The sequence below is a fragment of the Trachurus trachurus genome (assembly GCF_905171665.1).
Source record: "Trachurus trachurus genome assembly, chromosome: 7".
NCBI classification, from domain to species: Eukaryota; Metazoa; Chordata; class Actinopteri; order Carangiformes; family Carangidae; genus Trachurus; species Trachurus trachurus.
Genome location: NC_139901.1, coordinates 4,720,191 through 4,741,869, shown reverse-complemented (window position 1 = coordinate 4,741,869; position 21,679 = coordinate 4,720,191). Strand labels below are relative to the sequence as shown.

General features: G+C 42.6%; 2 protein-coding genes across 6 annotated transcripts in view; one reads left to right on the top strand and one right to left on the bottom strand.

Annotated features, from left to right (window-relative positions):
* acss2 (acyl-CoA synthetase short chain family member 2) overlaps positions 1-21,679 on the top strand; it is a 156,711-nt gene that overhangs the window by 30,820 nt on the left and 104,212 nt on the right. For 2 of the 5 annotated variants that reach the window (XM_083975889.1, XM_083975888.1), the window contains 2 exons: positions 3,038-3,112; positions 4,868-7,127. In XM_083975889.1, the coding sequence (XP_083832015.1) occupies positions 3,038-3,112; positions 4,868-4,995 (203 nt within the window). In that variant the 3' untranslated portion in view covers positions 4,996-7,127. Of the gene's footprint in view, positions 1-3,037; positions 3,113-4,867; positions 7,128-21,679 lie in introns of those variants that run through there. The other 3 variants (XR_014595514.1, XR_014595515.1, XM_083975887.1) reach the window with 3 other exon arrangements.
* The window catches only part of LOC310988906 (galactose-specific lectin nattectin-like), a gene marked incomplete at its 3' end in the record, with an annotated part of 114,190 nt that continues 111,849 nt past the window's right edge, over positions 19,339-21,679 (bottom strand). The window contains exon 8 of the mRNA XM_083975710.1: positions 19,339-19,497. Within this exon, the coding sequence (XP_083831836.1) occupies positions 19,339-19,497 (159 nt within the window). The remainder of the gene's footprint in view (positions 19,498-21,679) is intronic.

The following is a 21,679-nucleotide window of genomic DNA, read 5'->3' as shown; positions in this document are numbered from 1 at the left end:
AAAATAACCCGAATTATGAGCAAATAATCTGATCCAGAGCAGCAGTCATAATCAGACTTCTTCTAAATAAACCTAAACATTCATTCTTTTTTCTCTTCTTCTTCACAGGAGAAAATGAGGTGCGCTGCGCTCACGGACGCGTTGATGTTTTGTGATTTATCTGCTGCCTTGACTCTGCCCTTTATACATGTGCGTTCAGATTAACAATAAGACAAGCCATGGTTGAGTTTATTGAGTTAATAATCAGCATCTTAGTACCTCTGATCCGGAGCGATAGTGTTATGAAAATCGCTACAGTTGAACTGGTCTGGTTTTTAGCTGCTCAATCTCATTGTTTCAAAGAAAAGGGATTGATTTTTATAACGAAATGAAACGAAAACAATATTATATTGATACATTGTTGTAAAAAAAAAAATCCAAAAGAAACGAAAATGAACTAAAGAAAATAACTTTCACACACACATTAAAACAGTGCGATTGGTTGAAAGCTGATAATTAGCCATGTGCTTATAAGCTGATTGGCCGAAACCAAGAACAAAGCCGCGTGAATGGCCAATCGCCATGTGTTAACGGCCGACATGTAAATCAGCTGTTTCGATGGGCGTTATATGAATAGAGATGTTAATGTGGTACTTTGCACATAGGCTACTTTCTGTAACTGGAAGAAAAACAGCCAGCTGGAAGAATGTGTTGCCTAAATCTTTTACTGTGTGGGAGATCTCCACCAACGTAGCCGGGGAGAAAGCAAGTGGGACCGTTCTGCCCAGTCTCTGAGCAGCGCACGTTTCACAGATAAGCTTCATAACGGGAGTAGCCTAATGTCAGTAGTTTCTGTTTAAAACATGCTGTTTCAACCGCCCCTCCTCTGTGTCTCAAACGACCCGCATAGGTGGGACGTTTGAGACAAATAACAACATACGTTTAAAGTTATAAAACAGCGCGATCATCCAACATATGTGTTAAATTATAGCCTATGTAACTAAGAGAATAGACATGTGAGTTGTTGATCACATGATAAAAATGTTTGTTTACATAACGTCACCTGCCCTAATGTGCGTGTCCCTTCTTTTGTCTCTAGTAGGCCTATATTTCCCACAACTTTAGAACAAAGAACTGACTCATGCCAGATTTTTTTTCTCTAGCTTTATTTAAAATATACAGCAGCTTTATATTAGGCTACAGTCACCAGCAGGCACACAAACAGCATCCCCAGGACAGGATATCGATTACGGTCACATGCCAGTCGCTCCTCCCTTCAGTTCTATAACTTTCTCAATGACACTGTCCAGATGATCGATGTAGCTACTTATTACAGACGCTGATGGTCAGCTTCTCCATCCAAAATGTCTGGATCGCTGCTTCCAACTCCTCCCTGTTAGTTGGTTTCGCCTCAGAGCGGTTTAGGGTTATTTAGAAGAAGAGTAAGTTATTTAGAGCGGTTTATTTAGAAGAAGTCTGATTATGACTGCTGCTCTGGATCAGATTATTTGCTCATAATTCGGGTTATTTTCAAACAGTGGCCAAACAACAGATCAATTAATTATTATAGACTATATTTTCCATTTTTGCTAAGCGGTTTGTTCTGAATTAAATAAAAGCCTGTCCCATACAGCCGCGTGTGTTACGCCGTGTTTTGTTGATGCTATCATCTTTGCCTTGCGCAGATGATCCTTCATAATTAAAAATAAAAAGTCCAGGCCGGCTGCATGGCTGACGGTGTCACCACTCTCATTATCACTGGCTGTTTGTGTTGTCTGTCAAAAAATGGATGAATTAAACCTATAGACTTATCGGCCGCGTCTTCTATCGAGGGAAAGTTATTTATCCTATGTTTTATCGCCCAGCCCCAAAGTGACACAGACCCGTTCATTCACAAGAAATCATCCAGCTGCACTCTCAAACAAGGTGCGGAGTGAGAAATCTGCGGCACTACTGCACAGTACTGTAGTTGGCTCATTTTAAAAACACATTTTGGAGATGACGAGACAGATGACCGAAAAAAGAGAGTGAGACGTGGGCTATAGTCTACTGTAGCTGCCGTCGTTACATTTTGTCATTGAAAAACGAGGCTACTATATTATTTACTGTCTGCAGCTAGTTCTCCTTTCATCCTCTTGTATTCTGTATCATGAACAGCGCCACTCCTAATCGCGGCTATCAGGCTGTCAGCATTGTCCCCAAAACGTCTGAGCAGTATTTAGTACGGTGCTGCCACCTAGAGGAAAACAGTTGTGGTGAAAAGACACGCGTTCACGCGATCCTGCAGTGCAGGAAAAACCCCGCAATTTTGAAACAGTAACATCTGTATACAGTACCAATACTCAGTTCCTGTGATTCTGTAGCCATATACAACAGTACCTGTTTTCGGTACTCTTTGTGTGTATGTGTGGTAATTAAAGTTATTTTGTAATCTTCTGAAATTTGAATATAAGAGTAGTTATGTTTGAGGGATGGGCAATGATTTTCGAATAATCGAATAGCCATTCAACTGGAAAAAAAAGAAGAGAATTTCGTCTTGTTTGATAAAATGTAAACGTTCCCTTTTTACTGTGGCAGAAGGAGAAACATGGAAAGACTCCTACACCCATCAGAAAGTTCTGTGTCAAATAAATAAAAAACAAATGAAACCGAGGTGCAGCGCAAATTCTGCCACTGTGATGAGAAGCGGTACAATATTCTCTGGTACTGATTCTCAGTCCGTGATTTTTTTTTAAAATGACGGACGGCTGTCTTTCAGTCGTTGATTTAAAATGACAGGCTGGCGGTACCGCTTCTCATTTCAAATGACGCGAGAGAGAGCGAGGGGGAAGGGCTTGAATATTCACGTCAGACAGACACTCCCATAGACCGTATCCACTCCCGCTAATGTGCGTTGAGGTACCGAAATGTGGTACCGCTTGACTTCACGAGAATCAATACTCGGTACTTTGGTGGGACTTCAGTTGGTCCCAATAAAAGTAGCAAATTCAGTACCCATCCCTAGTTCTGCTCATGTGTTTGTAGTTGTGTGATGTGGTTGTGTGTTTGGTGTTAACAGTGAGGGAGAAGATCGGAGCCATCGCCACACCAGACTACATCCAGAACGCTCCAGGACTCCCCAAGACCCGATCTGGTAAATCCACAGCAGATATTATGATTGATTGATTCTGTGTCAACAACATTTAAAGGTCCCATATTATGAAAAACTGTTTTTTTCTGGTCTCTATATACATAAACTGTTCCTCCATGAGCCTACCTACTCCTAGAATGAGGAAGGCAAACGGGTCCTGCATGGACTCTGCAGCCCACCCACTGGTAAAACGGTGCTCATACAGGCTGTTCAGACTCAGCTCCTGTGGTGATGTCACGACGGGAGTGAGGCCGGCCCCTCCTGAGCTAAATTGATGAAATACCGACCAATTTTAAGTCTTAAAGTGGTAATAATCTTTGCAGTGTACAGTAACCATGTTACTTAAAGGATCATAGGGCAGGATTAATGAGAACGGCCAGTGACGCGACGGCCGCTGCGCGTAACTACAGCAACCAGCGAAGCCACCGGCACGGGAGCGCGCACAGACTTTTCACTGTTTACTTTACTCTTTACAGTCTTTCCTATCTGGGGGGGGGGGGGGGTATTTTACTGTAGGTTCTCGCTCTCACAGACAGACAGACAGGCAGACACACACACACACACACACACACACACACACACACACACACACACACACACACACACACACACACCTTCACTGTGCTGCAGCAGGGGGCTGCGTGTCTGTTCCTCTGAGCTCCTCTGCATGGCTCTGTATGGGCTCCTACTCCTACAGGCCGGTACCGAGAATTAACGCGCCGGGTCCGGGTGTCGGACCGCATCTGTCAGGGTCCGCGGTCCCATGCAAACCAATAAACACCGGACATATTCATGATTTCATTAAAAAAAAAAAAAAACGGACGCGTCGCGGACACGCCGGCCAGGACGTGAAAAGTGGACGTGTCCGGGCAAAAGAGGACGTTTGTCCACCTGTCTGATAACGTTGTTAAAGTTATAACGTCGGCTTTTAACCGCTAGCTGCGGCTAACGGCTAATAATAAGACAGTAGTGATGAGGGAGAGGGTGTGTAAGTCAGTGACCTGCCTGCTGCTGTGTGCGTGTGTGAAGGGAGGGGGAGAGAGAGTGGCGGCGGCGGCGGCGGGGGGGGGGGGGGGGGGGGTTAACAGGGCTTTCAGTTGTGCTGGGTCGTTTGCTGGCAGTGGCAGTAACAGTGATTTGGATCCACCGTGGTTCAGAGCGATTGATATAACAGGGAATGTCGCCACTCTGTGACTATATCAGTCGCTCTGCCGCGGTTGCCCTCTTCATGTGTCCATTCCATTGATCCATTCGAAGGCAGTCGTGGACGCGCTGACGTCAGGTCCGCCGGCCAGCGCGCGAAATTCACCCCCTGAATTGCAGCGCATTTTGCAGCACAGACCCCGTTCAGGGCAATCGAGAGATACGCGGGTGGGCTCGTTCTTTTTGGTTTTGAACGCTTCCTCACCCATTATTATTTAAAAAACGTAAAACGCATGGGTATTTTCTGGTATTTTCTCACAAATCCTGCCCTATGATCCTTTAAAGGTGCAGGCACAGAAACGGCTTGTTCTCTGTAGAGCTCATTTCAGCGACTTTTAGACAGCCGACATTCAGGACCACGGATCAGTTTAGGGCAATACATTTCGAATACAGTTTAGTTGGACGTCTGACAGCTGTGTGAAATTGAGTAAAAAGAGTATAATATGGGATCTTTAAAGCTGCATTCAATCCTAGTTTAATGTTTGTTTGTTTTTCCTTCTCTCCTACCCCCCCCCCCCCCCCCCCCCCCCCCCCCCCCACCGTCCGTCTCTGCAGGGAAGATCATGCGACGGGTGCTCCGCAAAATCGCCTGCAACGAACGGGACCTGGGGGACACCTCCACGCTGGCCGACTCCTCCGTCGTCGAGCAGCTCTTTGAGAACAGATGCTGCACAGCTGTGTGACAGGCAGCGCCCATCATCCTCGCAGGAAAGCCTCGACTGCAGCCGCACACCGGTGCCCGTAAACCCAACCAGGGAAGGCGTAGGAGAAGAAGAGGAGAAACTCTACACACTTGTTCCTGTCCAGCAAACAACCTCTAGCTCCTGATGAGGATGCAAATCCTGTATTTAAACTGAAGCGGCGGCGGCAGCAGGTGGTGATTCACAGCCACATTCACCATCAGTCTGCAGCTTTAAACGCCCTTCAGAAATCCACTTATAAGTTGCTGTTGTTATTAAAAAAGGATACGGTGCGTATGTATGTGTGTGTGTGTGTATGGGAAGCCGGAGGTTGTTTGTGGATGAGGCCGTCCTGCAGTGGAACTGTGTGAAGAGGAGACCTGGGTGACACTTCATCTGGTTTTTATCCCGGTGTTGCAGCCATAAATACACAGCAGTCTGTAACATGGAAGTGCTCAGTGCTGGGACAGTGCAGGAGGCTCCCAGTGGTTCAAAGAGGCTTTACACTGGAATAAGGCTCATGTGAAGTTCTACCTGTAGTTATCAGAACCAGTCTCCTCCCTTTGCTTGATGCCATAGTACTGATATGTACACTGATGATTAGCTAGAATGAGAACGCTCTGCATTTCTGCTAGTTTTAATTTCTATTGCAAATTTTTTTTTAAAACATTTATAGATGTATGTTGTTTTTTTTATGTTGACGTAGGATTGGTTGGGTATTTTGTGTGTCTGCGCGCCTGATTGTGTTTTATTTTTTGCTTGCCCCCCCCCAGTTACTTCCTATGTCTGTTGGCCTGTGGTAAACAGTGACAGTGTGGTTAGCCTCATGTGGCCTGGACACACAAACTGCCACCTATAATAGAAAAACGCAGAGGAAGGGAAATTAGGCTCTAATGTTAAAAATGTCCCTGAAATGCTTCAAGACCTTTAAATGAGAGATAAAGCTATTCATAAATGAAATAAAACTGGTGTTATTGTCATATTTTACTGTTGTCTGTCAACATGTTCCATGGAGAAAAGATTGGACTCACAACTCTTCCTGTCTGCAGCTCTCAGCTCCAAGCTCATTGGTTCATACAGTTGATTCCAAAACAAACTACTCACTGGAGGTTTTGATTCAATGGGGACTACTTTCATTTATTTTAACATCTTAAAGTGAGTTTGCTAAAGTTGTGTCATGTGAAGAGCTCAAATGATTATTGTCAATCAACAGTTTAAAAAAAAATCTTCAGCTGTTGATAAATATAAATCGTTTCAGTCTTTTTTCACTTTCTTTGCACAAAACAGTTTTGAAAATGTCACTTAAAGCTCAGGGACTTTAGTTTTGACGGTGTCAGTGGATGTTTCATCGACCAAATGGTTTAATGAATGAATCAAAAAGGAATGGATAATGATGACAGCAATGAGCTGTAGCAGTAACAGTGTCTCCTGTGAGCCTGGCCGAGCTCTACTCTCCTCAGATGTTTTGGATTGAACCTGGTGTCAACAAATTTATAATATCAGAAAAGATGCTTAAAGCATTTACTGTACTAGTACCTCACTAGAGTATTTGGGTTCAAGCTACATCACACATCTTTGTACATTTATGAGCTCTTGCAAACACTACAACTGCACAGAAGAATATTAAACCATTTGCCTATTTGATATGATAGAATATAATAGAACTTGTCCTTAAATAAAAAAAATGTCCTGTTTTGCTGTTGTATTCTGACTGCGGATAAAATGTATGATTTTTCCTTGTACATCAATCTATGTCAGATTCCCAGATTCTGCCTGTTCTGAGAGGTTGAACCAACAAACCATTCACAACACCGGAGCTCACTGAGTCTGCTAACCATCTGAACTTGGAGCTGATTTGGGCCTTTAAAGGTTTCTAGTCTTAGTTTCTTTTGTTAGACACCTGTGATTTTATTTTATTATTTTTAATTGCTGTGTGTGTCTCACTGTGCCAATCTAAGTGGAGCTGGATGTATAAAGCTAATAATTGTATCTAATGTTAAACAAAGTGCAGCTGCTTATTTGATTCAGAAAGGTTTTGTCTGTATAATGACTCGGGTGAAAGAAGACATGTGGCTGTTTTTCTCTCTCCTCTGTTCATGCTCAGTTCTGTGTTTTCATTTCCCTGTTTGTATCAAAGTGTATGGAATGACAGTAAATGGACATGACTACTGCTTGATGCTCTGTCTGTTTATTTCAAAAGTTGTTGGATTCAACAGAAATACAGTTTATACTGAAGGATCAAAATCCAACACTCCACCACCACCGAGGAACAAAGAACAAGAACCAATGAAATGAAGGGAAGAAAGAGAAAGAGGACAAGACCAGGTCAAATCTCTGACCTGTCTGTAGTTATAGATTGATTTTATATCCCTGAACACAAATCAAAAACAAGACTGTGCTGTGATTAGTTGTGATTAACTGAACTCATTTGATCATAAATTCAGGAGAAGACATTGTGTGTGTTCACACTGCTGTCACTGAAGTTTGATGTAACTCAGTAATGACGTTTACAGAATCTGCCTGCGTAAGGTTTGGCACAGACGAAAGGTTTTCTTTGGAAGCATGGCTTATCATTCCAGTACGGACCTGTAACAAGAAGTGAGAGTTTTTTTTATTTTTATATTTCTAATATGTAAAAGACATGAACAGTTCCTACACACATGTTCCAAAACATGCACTCAGACATTAGGACATCTAAGCTGACATAGTATAGCCTACATAGTGAGTGATTCCGGACAAAGCCATAGAGACACACACACATTCACACCTGTGGACAATTCAGAGCTTCCAGTCAGCCTACTGTGCATCATGTGTTTGGACTGAACATGGACAGAACCCATGCTGACACAGGGACAACATCAGACTCAGATGGTGCACACTTGCAGATACCTGTTGGCATCCACCTGGACATCAAACATGACTGATCTCTGAACAGGGCAGAGTCAGCAGTCATTATCTGACTCTGTATGAACTTACTGGTTGTTCTTAACACATGTTATGATCTGTCCATTGTTACAAGGCTCCAGAAATCAAGTCACGTTCAGAGAACACAAATCACCAGTAAAAGTTCAAGAAATCATAAATACCAAAATAATTAGTCTCGACGCAGTGTTCTATCCACCATGCGTTGTTGGGTTGCCATTTGCGCCAGGCTCTGTAGTCAAACTTTGAGCCATCAGTCCACATCCATATGGACTCCTGGAAGAGAAAGCACAGGTTACCTCTTTAAGCACAGGGCACATCAGATCCTTTGTCTTTAAATGTCTCACCTTCATGCTGTCATGGGCTCCAATCCAGGTAACTCCATTAGAGCCACTCTTCTTCCGAATCAGGTCCCTGACAAACCTGTGTTCCTTAGCGCTGTGGATGGAGGCTAAGTTCCCACCAAGTCTGATGCAGGTGAGCTGATGACCAAGATAATGAAATGAGAGAAATACAACCTGCGTCTAAACAGCAAACACACAGGCATCGCCTTCCAACCAGCAGAAAACGATGATACTGTAGTGGGTTGGGTTTCTTAATGTAAACAGCCCCCCTGTTAATTGAACCATTCTAACATAGTACACAAACACACAACACTACACACAGTTTTGTATTGAAGCAATACACATTTATGTCAGTAGATGGTGCTATTGCACTGCTGAGAGTGTAGCTGCCCAGCTCTGCTTGTGTGCAGCTCTAAAATAAAGAAGCTCTGCCATGAACAGCAGGCTAAAGTAGTCCCTGTGTCTGTGGAGCATGGATGTAGAACTTATAATAAATAGAAAAAACATTTTCAAAAGGAAAATGCGTGTGAATACTGAATTGCTGAATTAGCTGAAGTTGCTAAAGCAATGCTGAAAAGGCTGACGCTATAGCTGCACTTGTTAGCTTGGTAATATCGACAACGACGTTGAATATACAGCACATTAAGTGTAACAGTTGAAGAGTTTGAATAGTCGTAGTTTGTTGCAAAACACTGGAACCTGACAGCTAAAGAAAATTGATGGAGCAAAGCTAACATAGATTAATAAATAGCATAAAGAGTAGATTTAAAGTAGAACCTGGGAGAAGGAGGTTCATTTACATGAAATGGTTGGAAATAACTTGAATTGTTGAAGATTAGTGTAAAAACGTTGAAGTCTATTCAAATATATTGAAAACTGACAACAGAAGAAAATTGTTGAAGCATCAAGGCTAAAAAAAAAGCTGCAGATTAAAATTAGAACTATAAGCAGGAGGTTTAATGGTGTGAAATGGTGAACACGTGTGTGAATAGTTTAGAAGAAGGGGAAGGTGTACTATATTTGAGATTTAAATAGCTAAAGAACAAATTTACCAGCAATTTATGTAGGGAGATTGGATATGGTTGTAACAGAGGGATGGTTGAAACAGCATTATGTTCACCAAAAAGGGATGCCATTAGAGTTATGTGATCAGTATCATGTGTACCCATGCATTCCCTGACTTTACATGTGAATTTGCATGGCTGTATGAAGAATAATAAGAATAATTAATTATTCGAATTTCACCGTGCGCGCGGCAGCTCATGGTAAATGTAGTGTGAAAACACTTCGCTTTCCAAAACTCCTTGTTGTCCCTTTGCTTCAGCTATGTTAGAATTGCTTCATCAGGTTCCAGTATATAGTAGCAGACTTCAACTCTTTGAACTCTTAAACTGTTAGATTTAAACGTGCAGTATATTCAATGTCGTTGTTGATATTACGAATCCAATCGTCTCTCAGATTGTAATTTATACGTCAGCCTTTTCAGCATTGCTTTAGCAACTTCTTCAGCAAAGTCAGCATCTGTCTTCAGCATTCACACGCATTTTCCTTCTAGAAATGCTTTTTCTAGTATATAATCCATATATAGAATTATAATTCCTATAATACATCCATGCTGTTGAGCCCCAGATCCTTAAAGCTGTCATGGTAACTAAGTGCTTACTGGCTTAATTGTCGCCGGTCTAGAGTCCCCTAGATCTGGTGCCGGCAACAATACAAACAACATCATGAGAAAACTGTACACAACGTGAGAGAAATGAAAATGGCAAACTAAACGTTTCAAAACAGATGTTCTGAGCTTTACCACTGAACTGAAAAGAACATCCAATAGTTGTCATGACATCAACAGTTGCGCTGTGTGATCCAATACCTCTGCATGAGCCGCATCCTTGGCATGGGCTTGGTAGATGAAACAGCGAGAGCCAAACACAGTCCATCCAGGAGGACAGCAAGGAACTGTAACACAGTTACATAAGATAGTTAGATAATTATGTTTGATATAAAATAAATTAAAAGAGGAAAAATCGTTTGCACATGGATAAATGCTCCCCAAAAATGTATTAACTGGAAGGTCAATGTTTCGATCAAAACAGATTTGTTTAGATCTAAACGTTGTCCTTCCAGTTAATACATTTTTGGGGAGCATTTACTGGTGTGCAAACAATTGTTCTTCTTTTACCTTACTTTGCTTTTTGTTCTGCACCTGAACTCATGCACTGGATGTGCGTGCACTATTCTACCCTGATATCTCATTTAGGTAGAGGAAAGCTAACAACTCTCATGGTTGTCAGAGCACCTGTAAAGTAGAGTGATAGGCTACATGTTTACTTGTCACAGTGCACTTTACTCTGCCTCTAGTCCACTTTACATGGCTGGGAGTAACTGCTGTAAATGTCTATTTACTGTATGGTAAATATTTCACAGATTTTCACAGAGGTGATTTTTAGAAATACAAAACATTTCTGCTACTGTGATTACAATGTTTCAGTTTTCATTTAGACATTTACAATTAACACCAAGAGTAAAGTCTGTATGTACAGTATGATGATGTTGCTGACAGCCTTGCTCTCTGTGCCAAATCAGGAAACCCCAACATTAGATTTGATTGGTTAACATCATTAAGCACATGCCATAAACACTGTAAAACATATAAAGTGATGAATAACATGAACAAAACACACAAAGTAAACTTCTACCATGTAGGATAATTGTAAATCCACCCAAAGACCTCCAGTGTAGAAAAAGCAGCTACAAACCTGGTACATAGAGTCGATTGGAAGTGGACGTCTGAGAACATAGAGAGCAGATTGTTAAAGGGATAGTTCACTCAAAATTCAAATTGCACTCATTTTCTACTCACCCTCATGTCGACTAAGGGCTGGGAGAAGTTTCAGAGTCAGACCAGGGAGAGGATGGACCCTGGTCCGTCCAAATTGGACGAACCAGGAAGAGGAGCTTCTGCTACAAACAAGCTTGAAATAATATTATATTATATTATTATATATATAGACTTATTTAATTTTTTCGGAACAATTTCGCATTTCGGGGCTTCAATACAAGACGGACATACGAGCAGCATGGAGGTATTTGGATGTTTTTTGGTGTGTCTTTTTGTTACGAAGACAATTGGTATCCATTTGCAACCGTTATATGGACATGCACTGCTACGCCGAGACCCCCTGTAACTCAGAGAAGCCACGGAGGACTCTGAAACTTCTCCCAGCCCTTAGTCGACATGAGGGTGAGTAGCTAATGAGTGAAATTTGAATTTTGGGTGAACTATCCCTTTAATATCAGTGTCAGCAGTCCCTGCTGTTAAACCGGCCTGCCCTCCAAACAGGCATGGGCCCTTAGTCTCTGGCGCCTTTGTAATGTAGGAGTACTAGATGTTTATGGCACAATGATGATGGTATGGTGAGACAGCTCCTTTGATTCAGACATTACATTTTGCCACATTATTATTTCACTACATTAAACCAATGCAAAAGTAATTAGAGCTCAATCACAAATATACATTACATGTAGCCTATTAATTTGAGGGAGGACATGGTCTACTCAGAGACCTGATATCTTCATTGGGACATGTATTTAGCATTTATTGAAGAAACTCAAAAGTTACACCAAACTCAAAACCTGAAGATTTTCTTTTTTATTCTGTGAGTGATTTTCTCACCTCACCGTTCACTACACATGCAACTGGAAGTAAAGTCAGGGTCATATTCTTTATCACTATTTGTTTTCATTGTAACTGGGGATCAGAGAGTTTTACTTACAGCTCCTTCAAACAACAGTCCAGCAGTGAAACAGAGGAGGAAGACCCCCTGAAAATGTGACGCCATCTGTGTAAAGACAAAACAAGCTGACTGTGTAGTCTTTTGGAGAACATCAGTGACCTCTGTTTTTGTAAGCCTGAATGATTTATGAGAACAATTTAATTAATATTATGTAGCCAAATTGATTTCAGTTGATAGGTGGTAAACTTCCAAATGTCCACTTACCTGTAGTTGTATCTGACACAGGAACAAACAGGCAGGTTGTTGAGAGGTGGATATTCATCCTGTCCTACTCCTTTTATACAGACAGCAAACTGAAACAGTGTTATATCAACATTCCATGGTAGTGAATGATGCTGATTCTTCTTTAGTTTCCACCCTCAACTAATATTGAAACAATATCGATTTTCTAACACCAAAAGTATACAGTGTTGAAAATGTCAGTGATATTTGGCTCTTGGACAACTCTTCTTAGTTTTCTTTTGACACTGTCAGAAATCTTGTGAGGAGCACCTGGTCGCAGACAGTTTATGGTAAAATGTTGTTCTTTTTAGTTTCGGATAATGGCAGTGATGGATAAAACGGTGCATTCAGACGAGTCTGTAACTGATGCCTTCAGTATGTTCTACTAAATAAGTTTCTGAAGGTCTTGAGAGAGCTCTTTGCTTTTCCCCATCACAAGATGCCTCTTGTGTGACACCTTGGTGATGAGAAACCTTTTAATAGGTGCCAACTGGACTAAACCAGTTGATATTACTGATAGCACTGATAGGGGACATCCTTCACCTTTTCACACTGTGAAATCCCCAATTCCAACTGCAATTGGACGGTCCAGGACCCTTGACACTGGGCCATATTAAAAGAGAAGTTCTTCTTCAGGCTCTCCAAGCAGCCAGCTCCTCCCCAACCTCCATGGGGCCCACGTGAAGTAGAGGCCTCCAATGGACAAAACTTCAATAATGATGTAAGAGTCTACCAATGGATTTAAGAATGAGCACCAACCGGCACCACATAAGGTCTGCTAGTTGGGTTTACTAGATAAATTTAAAAAATCCGCACACCATGAAGAGCTCCCTTGAACAGAGATTTATTTGCAAAGTAGTGACGTTTCGAGCACACCGCTCTTTTTCAAACTGCTGTGTTACGTTGAAAAAGAGCGGTGTGCTCGAAACGTCACTACTTTGCAAATAAATCTCTGTTCAAGGGAGCTCTTCATGGTGTGCAGATTTTTTTTTACATTGTTCTAGTATCTCTTCCTTTTTATCCAACACCCATCCCAACCGGGCCTGCCTGATGTGCGCGTCTCCTCCACAGTCTGTCTGCTAGTTGGGTTTACCAGTAACGGAGCTACAGACCAGAGTAAGCAACAACTGGCGAACTCTGCAAGAAAGAAACAGCATTGAAACCACACAGCCAGGGCAACTGCAGCCATCTTGGTCACAGCCAGTACAAGTTTATTTATAGCCAATTTTTACAGTTTGTCTGCACTGAATCCGAGCGTTTCAGAGGGAAGCAGGAAAGAGCCAGAATGGAAGAGCCCGAGTCCGAGCCATTTGATTTAGAATACCAGCTGATACCGAGTCCCGATCCGATACATTGGCATGCAGTTAAAAAAACATAAAAAGCTGAACATTGCTTATACAGGGCTCTGCAAAATTGTGTTAGTTTACTTACAGTAGGAGCCCAATGAAAAATGTTTAAGTAGCACATTGTTTAACCCTCAAATAATGTTAAGGGTCCAATGTGAGTCTTTTGAAGAGGAGCGCGCACACCTGCGTTGATGAGGTGCTCACAAACAAAAAATGAACAAAGGAAAAAGAGGTCCAATGTGACCCATTTCTACATTTGAGAACAATAAAAACACCCTAAACATTTTTCCTTTTACTTTAAGTTGACTTCTAATGTTTTTTAAATCAACAGACACAGTAGTAACGTGTTCTAGGTATATTATGACCAACACAATATTTGGTGAATTGGTCTTTCCTACCACACTGTTATGGTGATGAGCTCTGATATGAATTACATCTTACTACTGTACTTAAATCACAGTAGTAGTCTATATTGATTTGTTGAACCCACCCTGATAAACATTATTAAAACTCAATAGCCTAACAAGCAGCTCCATGTTGTCCCTGTGTGGTGGTCAGGGACAGAAGGGCAGTCTGAGGACAGAGAGCTTTCAGGTTGAAGTTTATATTAATGAAGGATGAGACAGTGACCTAACCACATGTCAGCTGTAGGAAAACTCAGCTGTTCTCAGCTCCACCTCCAGTGTATATGTTTTGGTGTTGTTTATTGATGATTTTTGCTTTGGTATTGTTTATTGATAATTTATTCTGTGTTTTGGTGCTTGATGATTTTAACTGCTGTAAAGTGTCCTTGAGTGGCGTGAAAGGCGCTTTCTAAATAAAATGTATTATTATTATTATATCGACCCGGCTATAATATGTGAGGATGTAGTTAAAAGCTTCTGTGATTTCTATAGCAGATCACATGTAAACCGACCAGTAATCATTAAATACATGTTGGCCTATGTACTGGTAGCAATATTGGTATACCACACTGATACAATTTCTCAGAGTTTCCTGATGTGCTGTTCAAAAATACTATGAATATGCTCCGTAGGTTGAATATGTAGAGGCTACAGTCCTCACTGCAATCGGCCCTGGTTCGAATCCCTTATCAGGCGGCCCTTTACTGCATGTCATTCCCCCTCTCTCTGCCTCCCCATTTCTCTATCAACTGTTCTATCCATTAAAGGCATAAAAAGCCCCAAAAATATAGCCTACTTAAAAAAAAAAATGCAAGGAGGGAAGCCGGTTTTGTACTTCCGTTGGAATTGTATGTTTACATTTCCATGGTTCAGTCGTTGTCATAGTTGCGGTAAACGCATGGATCTATTAACACTAGGCTTTTAGCATGGATGTCAATTTGTGTGGTATCCATAAGCTTGTGTGATGATCCATGCGTTTTACAGATTTTCATTGAAAAAAAAAAATCCATGCATTACCGTGACTACTGAAACCATGGAAATGTAAACATACAATTCCACCGGAAGAGCAAAACCATCTTACGGTTTTGACGTTCGGAAAAAAGTGGATGCAATTATACAAAAGAAATCCACCCATGGTGTTCTACTCATGTGTGGGTGACTGTCTGCAGGAGGAAGGCTGCCATATTAACACTTACAGGAGTCTGGAGGTTTTCAGTTTGTAAACAAAACATTCAAACTGGGCCCCTCCTCTCAGGCTCAACTGTGCAGCCTCCTGCCCCTGACAGCAGCAGCAGCAGCAGTTGTCAGGACTGCAAAGAAAAGAAAACACAGTGAAGTACCTGAACCTTGTGAACTGTCTTCTCTGAACCCCCTGAACTATATTGTCTTCTTTGTGTGGGATCATGTATTTCTCGGTTCCCATTTTTCTTTCTAATGCTGTTGTTTTGGTGAATGTGATTATATGTTTTCCGTACCCTAAAGGTTAAAGAGGTCAGAGGATATGGTGCATCTGGCTCCTCTCTGTCTGGAGAAGGTGGAGTTAATGATTAGTTCCACAGTAACTACTCTAATTGTGTGTACCTCAGTTCCCAAACTAACTACTCATTAGTTCCTCAGAAACTACTTTCTGAAATTTGATCGGGTTCCTGAAGAACTGACCATTAACTAATAGTTAATTTATCAGCAGTTCCTCTAACTCTAATTTTGTGTACCTTAGTTCCTCAGTAACTACTGTAATTTTGTGTACCTTAGTTCCTCAGTAACTACTGTAATTTTGTGTACCTCAGTTCCTCACTAACTACTCATTAGTTCCTCATTAGTTCTTAATTAGTTCCTCAGTAACTACTCTAATCTTGCTATATTCTTTTTTACTGTTCAAATATTCATGAAATCTCTTCAGATCCTCTGCACTACCACTCCATACAAAAAACAAATCATCAACATATCAAACAATATGTTTAATAAATGCTAAAAAAAGGATTATTGTTATAAATACAATCCTCCTCAAACTTGCCCATTAAATAAGCGAGCTGGGTGCCGTTGGGGGTCTACTGAGACCCCTGACACCAGAACAGGAGAGAGGACTGGAGGTGGCTGTGGCTCAACCGGAACAGGAGATGGCTGTGTGGCTCAACCGGAACAGGAGATGGCTGTCGCCCAACCGGAGAGGGAGATGGCTGTGGCTCAACCGGAACAGGAGATGGCTGTCGCCCAACCGGAGAGGGAGATGGCTGTGGCTCAACCGGAACAGGAGATGGCTGTGGCCCAACCGGAACAGGAGATGGCTGTGGCTCAACCGGAGAGGGAGATGGCTGTGGCTCAACCGGAACAGGAGATGGCTGTGGCCCAACCGGAACAGGAGATGGCTGTGGCCCAACCGGAACAGGAGATGGCTGTGGCTCAACCGGAACAGAAGATGGTTCTGTTTGTTTCGTCTATTAGGATCTCCATTGGGATCTGACTATTACACACAAAATTGGCTTGTTACAGTAATACATAACCAAAGAAAACAATATGATAGTATAACTAGAACATTTCCTCTGGGAAATTTTGAGAGGGCCACGGGAGCTACGGTCGGTTTTGCCATCTCTGTCAACATGGGAATCAAACCCACGATCTTAAAGTCAAGACAGAGCTGATCAGACAGACACATGATCATCTTTCTATAAGCACTGATATGGAGGAGCTGTAATCACATTAGGTTACCTGTGTGTGTGTGTGTGTGTGTGTGTGTGTGTGTGTGTGTGTGTGTGTGTGTGTGTGTAATCATATGAAGTTACCTGTGTGTGTTAGAGTGTGGGAGAGGAGTGCGCGCTTACGTGCGCATTTGTATGTTACCTGTGTGTTTTGATGTGTGTGTGTGTGTGTCTGTAACTGTAATCACATGAAGCTGGTTCTAGAGTCTATGTGTGTGTGTGTGTGTGTGAATGACTTGACACATGAGCTGCATCCTGTGTCAGTCTGATTTAGTGTGTATGTGTTTACAAACATTTAAACGAGCGCCAGCAGGTGGATTGTTTATGAAGTTAACGAGCTCTGGCCTGAGAATCAGACATTACCACGGCAACTTGAGGTGGTTGCCAATGACGAGGGCCCCCCAGGCTGAGACAGACAGAAACGTCGAGAAAAAGAGCGATTTTCTGCCTCTGCACTGGTCTCACAAAAGTCTTACTGTGACAAAACGGTAACTGGTGTTTCTACAGTAAATATTTTGGAGACGCTGGCAGTTTTAAAACATCGGTCCGTTCTGCTTCTCTCAGAAAATCTTTGTATTGGAGTCAATGAGCAGCAGAGACAGACGTGGCCGCACTTAGAGGCTGATAATTTAAATTCTGTAAGTCTCTCTGATATTTTGAGCACATGGTGAGAGACAGAACAAGTTTGTCTACAATTTTCTGAAAAAATGATGTGTGTGGAGTGTAAATTGTGGCCGGGCCGAGTGTGGAAAGAGAAAAAATCTGGAGTTTTTCTGGGCTTTCTCCCACTCTAACTGATGATGTCACGCACTCTGACACGAACATTCCGTGCAAGACACACCCATTATAATCTCATAATTTCTCCAAAAATGATCATGGTAATTGATCAGGGATTGATCAAAAACTATATGACCTATCAAAACGTGGAGTAATACACCAATACACAAGACTTGTGTCTACTGTTTAAAGTTTAAATGAAGTCTCTAGGTGAAAGTATACCTGAGCAGTACACGTTTGTAAAACTCTAAGGTCTTTTTCGCTCTTTTTTTTCCGCCCGTCCCATTGACCTCAATGCACAATTTTGCGCAGTTTTTTGTGAAAAATTCGTAAACTGTTGAGAAAAGTAATGGCATACCGATCCCGATCAAGATGCACGTTTTGATATATAATATTATATTTCATATTATGGTATGTCAATGTCAATGTCAATGTCAGCTTTATTTATATAGCACATTTAAAGGCCGGAGGCCAGCCAAAGTGCTTTACAGGATAAAAGTCAGCAATACAACGAGCAATACAAGCAAAGCAGTATAATAAATGAACAAATAAGCAATACACATGAGAAGAGTAATACAGTATAAATCCAAAATACAGTGACTTAACTCAGCCAAAGGCCAGAGTAAACAAGTAGGTCTTAAGGTGCGTTTTGAAAGTAGCGAGGCTCGTTGCAGACCGCACAGAAAGTGGCAGAGAGTTCCACAGTGTGGGAGCCGCAACTGCAAAGGCTCGATCGCCTTTGGTTCTAAGGAACGATCGGGGAACGTCCAGAACCAACTGGTCAGATGACCTCAGGGCTCTGGGGGGTCGATGTACATTAATAAGGTTGGACAAGTATTCTGGGGCCAGTCCATTCAGAGACTTAAAAACAAATAAAAGAATCTTAAAATCAATCCTGAACTTAACCGGGAGCCAGTGAAGGGAGGAGAGCACCGGTGTTATATGCTCGCGTTTCTTTGTCCCAGTTAGGAGCCGGGCTGCTGCGTTCTGCACAAGCTGCAGACGGTTTAGTTCAGATTGGCCGATGCCGACATACAGGGAGTTACAGTAGTCTAAACGTGATGAAATAAAAGCATGCATGACTTTTTCAAGATCAGCCCTTCTAAGATAGGGCTTGATCTTAGCTAAGAGCCGAAGCTGAAAGAAGCTGGCCTTGACCACAGAACTGATCTGCTTGTCCAATTTGAACGTCCCATCAATAATAACACCAAGGTTTCTAGCCTGGGAACTTATGTAAGGTGCTAGTGGACCAAGGGAACTGGCAAGGACCTGGACCAGGTCAGGGTGACCAAATAGAATGATTTCTGTTTTGTTTTCATTTAATTTTAGGAAATTAAGGTCCATCCATGTTTTAATGTCCGTCATGCAATTGAACACTGTATGGAAGGATTCTTTGGAGGTGGCCTTCACTGGTAGGTATACCTGCACATCATCCGCGAAGCAATGGAAAGTGATGCCATGTTTCCTAAATATCGACCCCAGGGGTAGCATATAAAGGGAGAACAGTAACGGGCCTAGAACTGACCCCTGGGGGTATGGTAGGTGGCTACAGCCCAGCCAGACAAGGGATTGGACGGGGCTGCGGCTCTGCAAGAGAAGGGACTGTGGGGGGTTGCAGCTCAGCCTGAGAGGGACGTGGAGTCTGCGTCCCAGTCGTTGGGGGAGATCAGAACAGGAGATGGCTGTGGCCCAACCGGAACTGGAGATGGCTCCGGCACAACAGGAACATGGGGGTGGTTAGCAGGCCTACAGCTAGCAGGCCAGGACATTCTGGCTGGTCTGGGGCTAGCCGTGCTCTGTAAGCCTGCTGAGCAGAGTGGAGTCCCCCCATTGCCAGCCAGTTACCCTTGAAGGGATTTGTCTCCGCTGGGTAGGGGGGTTGCAGGAGCTGTGGGTGAGGCTGGGGCTGCTGTTAGCGGAGACCTTCCTGCTTGGCCTTCCAGAAAGTCAGATGGAGGCAGATCCTTTTTGGCTGTCTTTTCAGCCAGGTAGGCAAAGTACTGAAAAAAAAGAGTAATCATATGGTTAGGGGAGTGGTCTGCTGGGGGTCATCTTTGGTCGGATTGTTCTGTCAGCGTTGCAAGAAACTGGACCCGAAGGCAGAACACTCATAGTGACGGACAAACAGAAGAGTTTATTCAAAAAGGTGAAAGGTCTTCAAAGTACAACAGAAAAGAACAAAAAAAAGGTTCAACAGGTTAACAAGACTGACAAGGTACAACAGAGAAATCACAAAGAACAAAACAAGAGATCTGAAACATAGGAACTGTGTGAGAACACTGAGGTCAACGCTGCATTCGGACAACTCGGAACTCGGATCTTTCCCAGTTGAAAAGTCAGAGTTCTGACTTCAAAGCATTCAATATGCACCAGGTAGAATAACCAAAAACATGGCAGACTGGAACGTTTTAATGTATTTTGGCATTTTAATTGATGTATTACCGTTGATGGTGTGGCTCTGCACAGGTGCAGATTGTTATGTGATGTCCGACTAAGCCAAGTGGGAGCTCCGACTTGAGGTGGCGTTTGATTTCACTTTTTCAAGTCAGAGGTCGAAAAGATCCAAGTTCCAACTTGTCTCAAACGCAGCATAAGTAAGCCACGGGTGTTACAATCAGACACAGGTAATCACAGCAGGGAACACACAGGAAGACCGGACACTGAAATTCAAAATAAAACAGGAAAAACCTCAACTAAACAGGGGAACACACTAGGGCTGCCACGATTAGTCGACTAGTCACGACTACGTCGACTATTAAAATCGTCGACAACTAATTTAATAGTCGATGCGTCGTTTTTTTTTTTTTTTTTTTACTTCGTTTTTCTCTCAAAACTACGGAGCCCGTGATATATCATGGAATAAAAAAAATATAAGTCGTTCCCACGAAATAGCAAGTCGTTCCCACGAAATAGTAAGTCGTTCCCACAAAATAGTAATTCGTTCCCACGAAATAGTAAGTCGTTCCCACGAAATACCTAAATCGTGGGAACGAATTACTATTTCGTTCCCACGAAATAGATATAACGTGAGCACGAAATACTAATCCTACTCCTGGACACATATGCGCCGATTCCGTGGGCGCTCCGGTGCACGAGCAGCCACCCACTGACCAGGTTGAGCACCCACTGAGGGGGCACGCCACCAGATGTGCATTTCTCCGTGCCGCCTCGGCCCCTCAGCTGTGTGTCTGTGGGTAGCTTGTGTGTGCGTAGCCTGTGTCAATGTGTGTATTAACACTAGAACCGCCAACATTCTAATCCCCCTTAAAACGCCACAGTGGTCTCCTCATGTGTAATTACATTGTTTCCAGTCGCAAACAGTTCTGTAAGTGGAAAAAATAATATTGAATTTTTAGTAGTGTTAGTCCTTCTTCATATTATGTTGTGTTGGGGTCTTGATTGGATGTGGTTGGGGGGTTAGACTGAGTGATGTTACAGCACCGATGTTGCACCTACAGCACACACTTCTGCCTACAGTTGAAAGTGACGCATCTGGACACGTGTGCTGCTCTCATGTCAAGAGTCGATGTCGCTGTTCACTGGACTTTTATTTTTTCTAGGTCAGTTTGTTATCAACCCCAGTGTTTTACAGTTGTTCTACCTGGATACTACTTAGTTTAGGCTCCACGCCCACAGAAACCTGTTATTACCGGACTGGACAGCAGCCGAGAGAATTAGGCTATTATTACGTTATAATTCAATAATCATTATGAACGAGAGTGAGTGCTATATATATATGGCGCTTTATATCTAACACAGACTAATCATGATCTAGTCTGTCCTGAGCCCACAAAATAAAGTTTGTGAAGTGTCTGTGTAACGGAGCTCCACGCACCTCCGTTACACAGACAGTCCGCGCACCTCCGTTACATCTGCACGGAGCACACGTCAGCTGACAGCAATATCCTCATCATTATAATACCTGAGCCACCAACCGATCCCCCCTCCCTCACGTCCCGAGGAGTCTCCTGGACATATCCTGTATTCTCTGATTTTCCTTTTTCTTTTCTAACCGGCCTGTTTCAGTTATTGCCCGTATACACCCGGTCTCTCTCTCTCTCTCTCTCTCTCTCTAACTGCAAAATGGAAACATTGTAATAATTGCTGTGTGATGACAGCTGGACACAGCGATCTATAACAGCCGGTGCGAGGTATAATTGCTCAGAAATCGAGTGTGTTTCA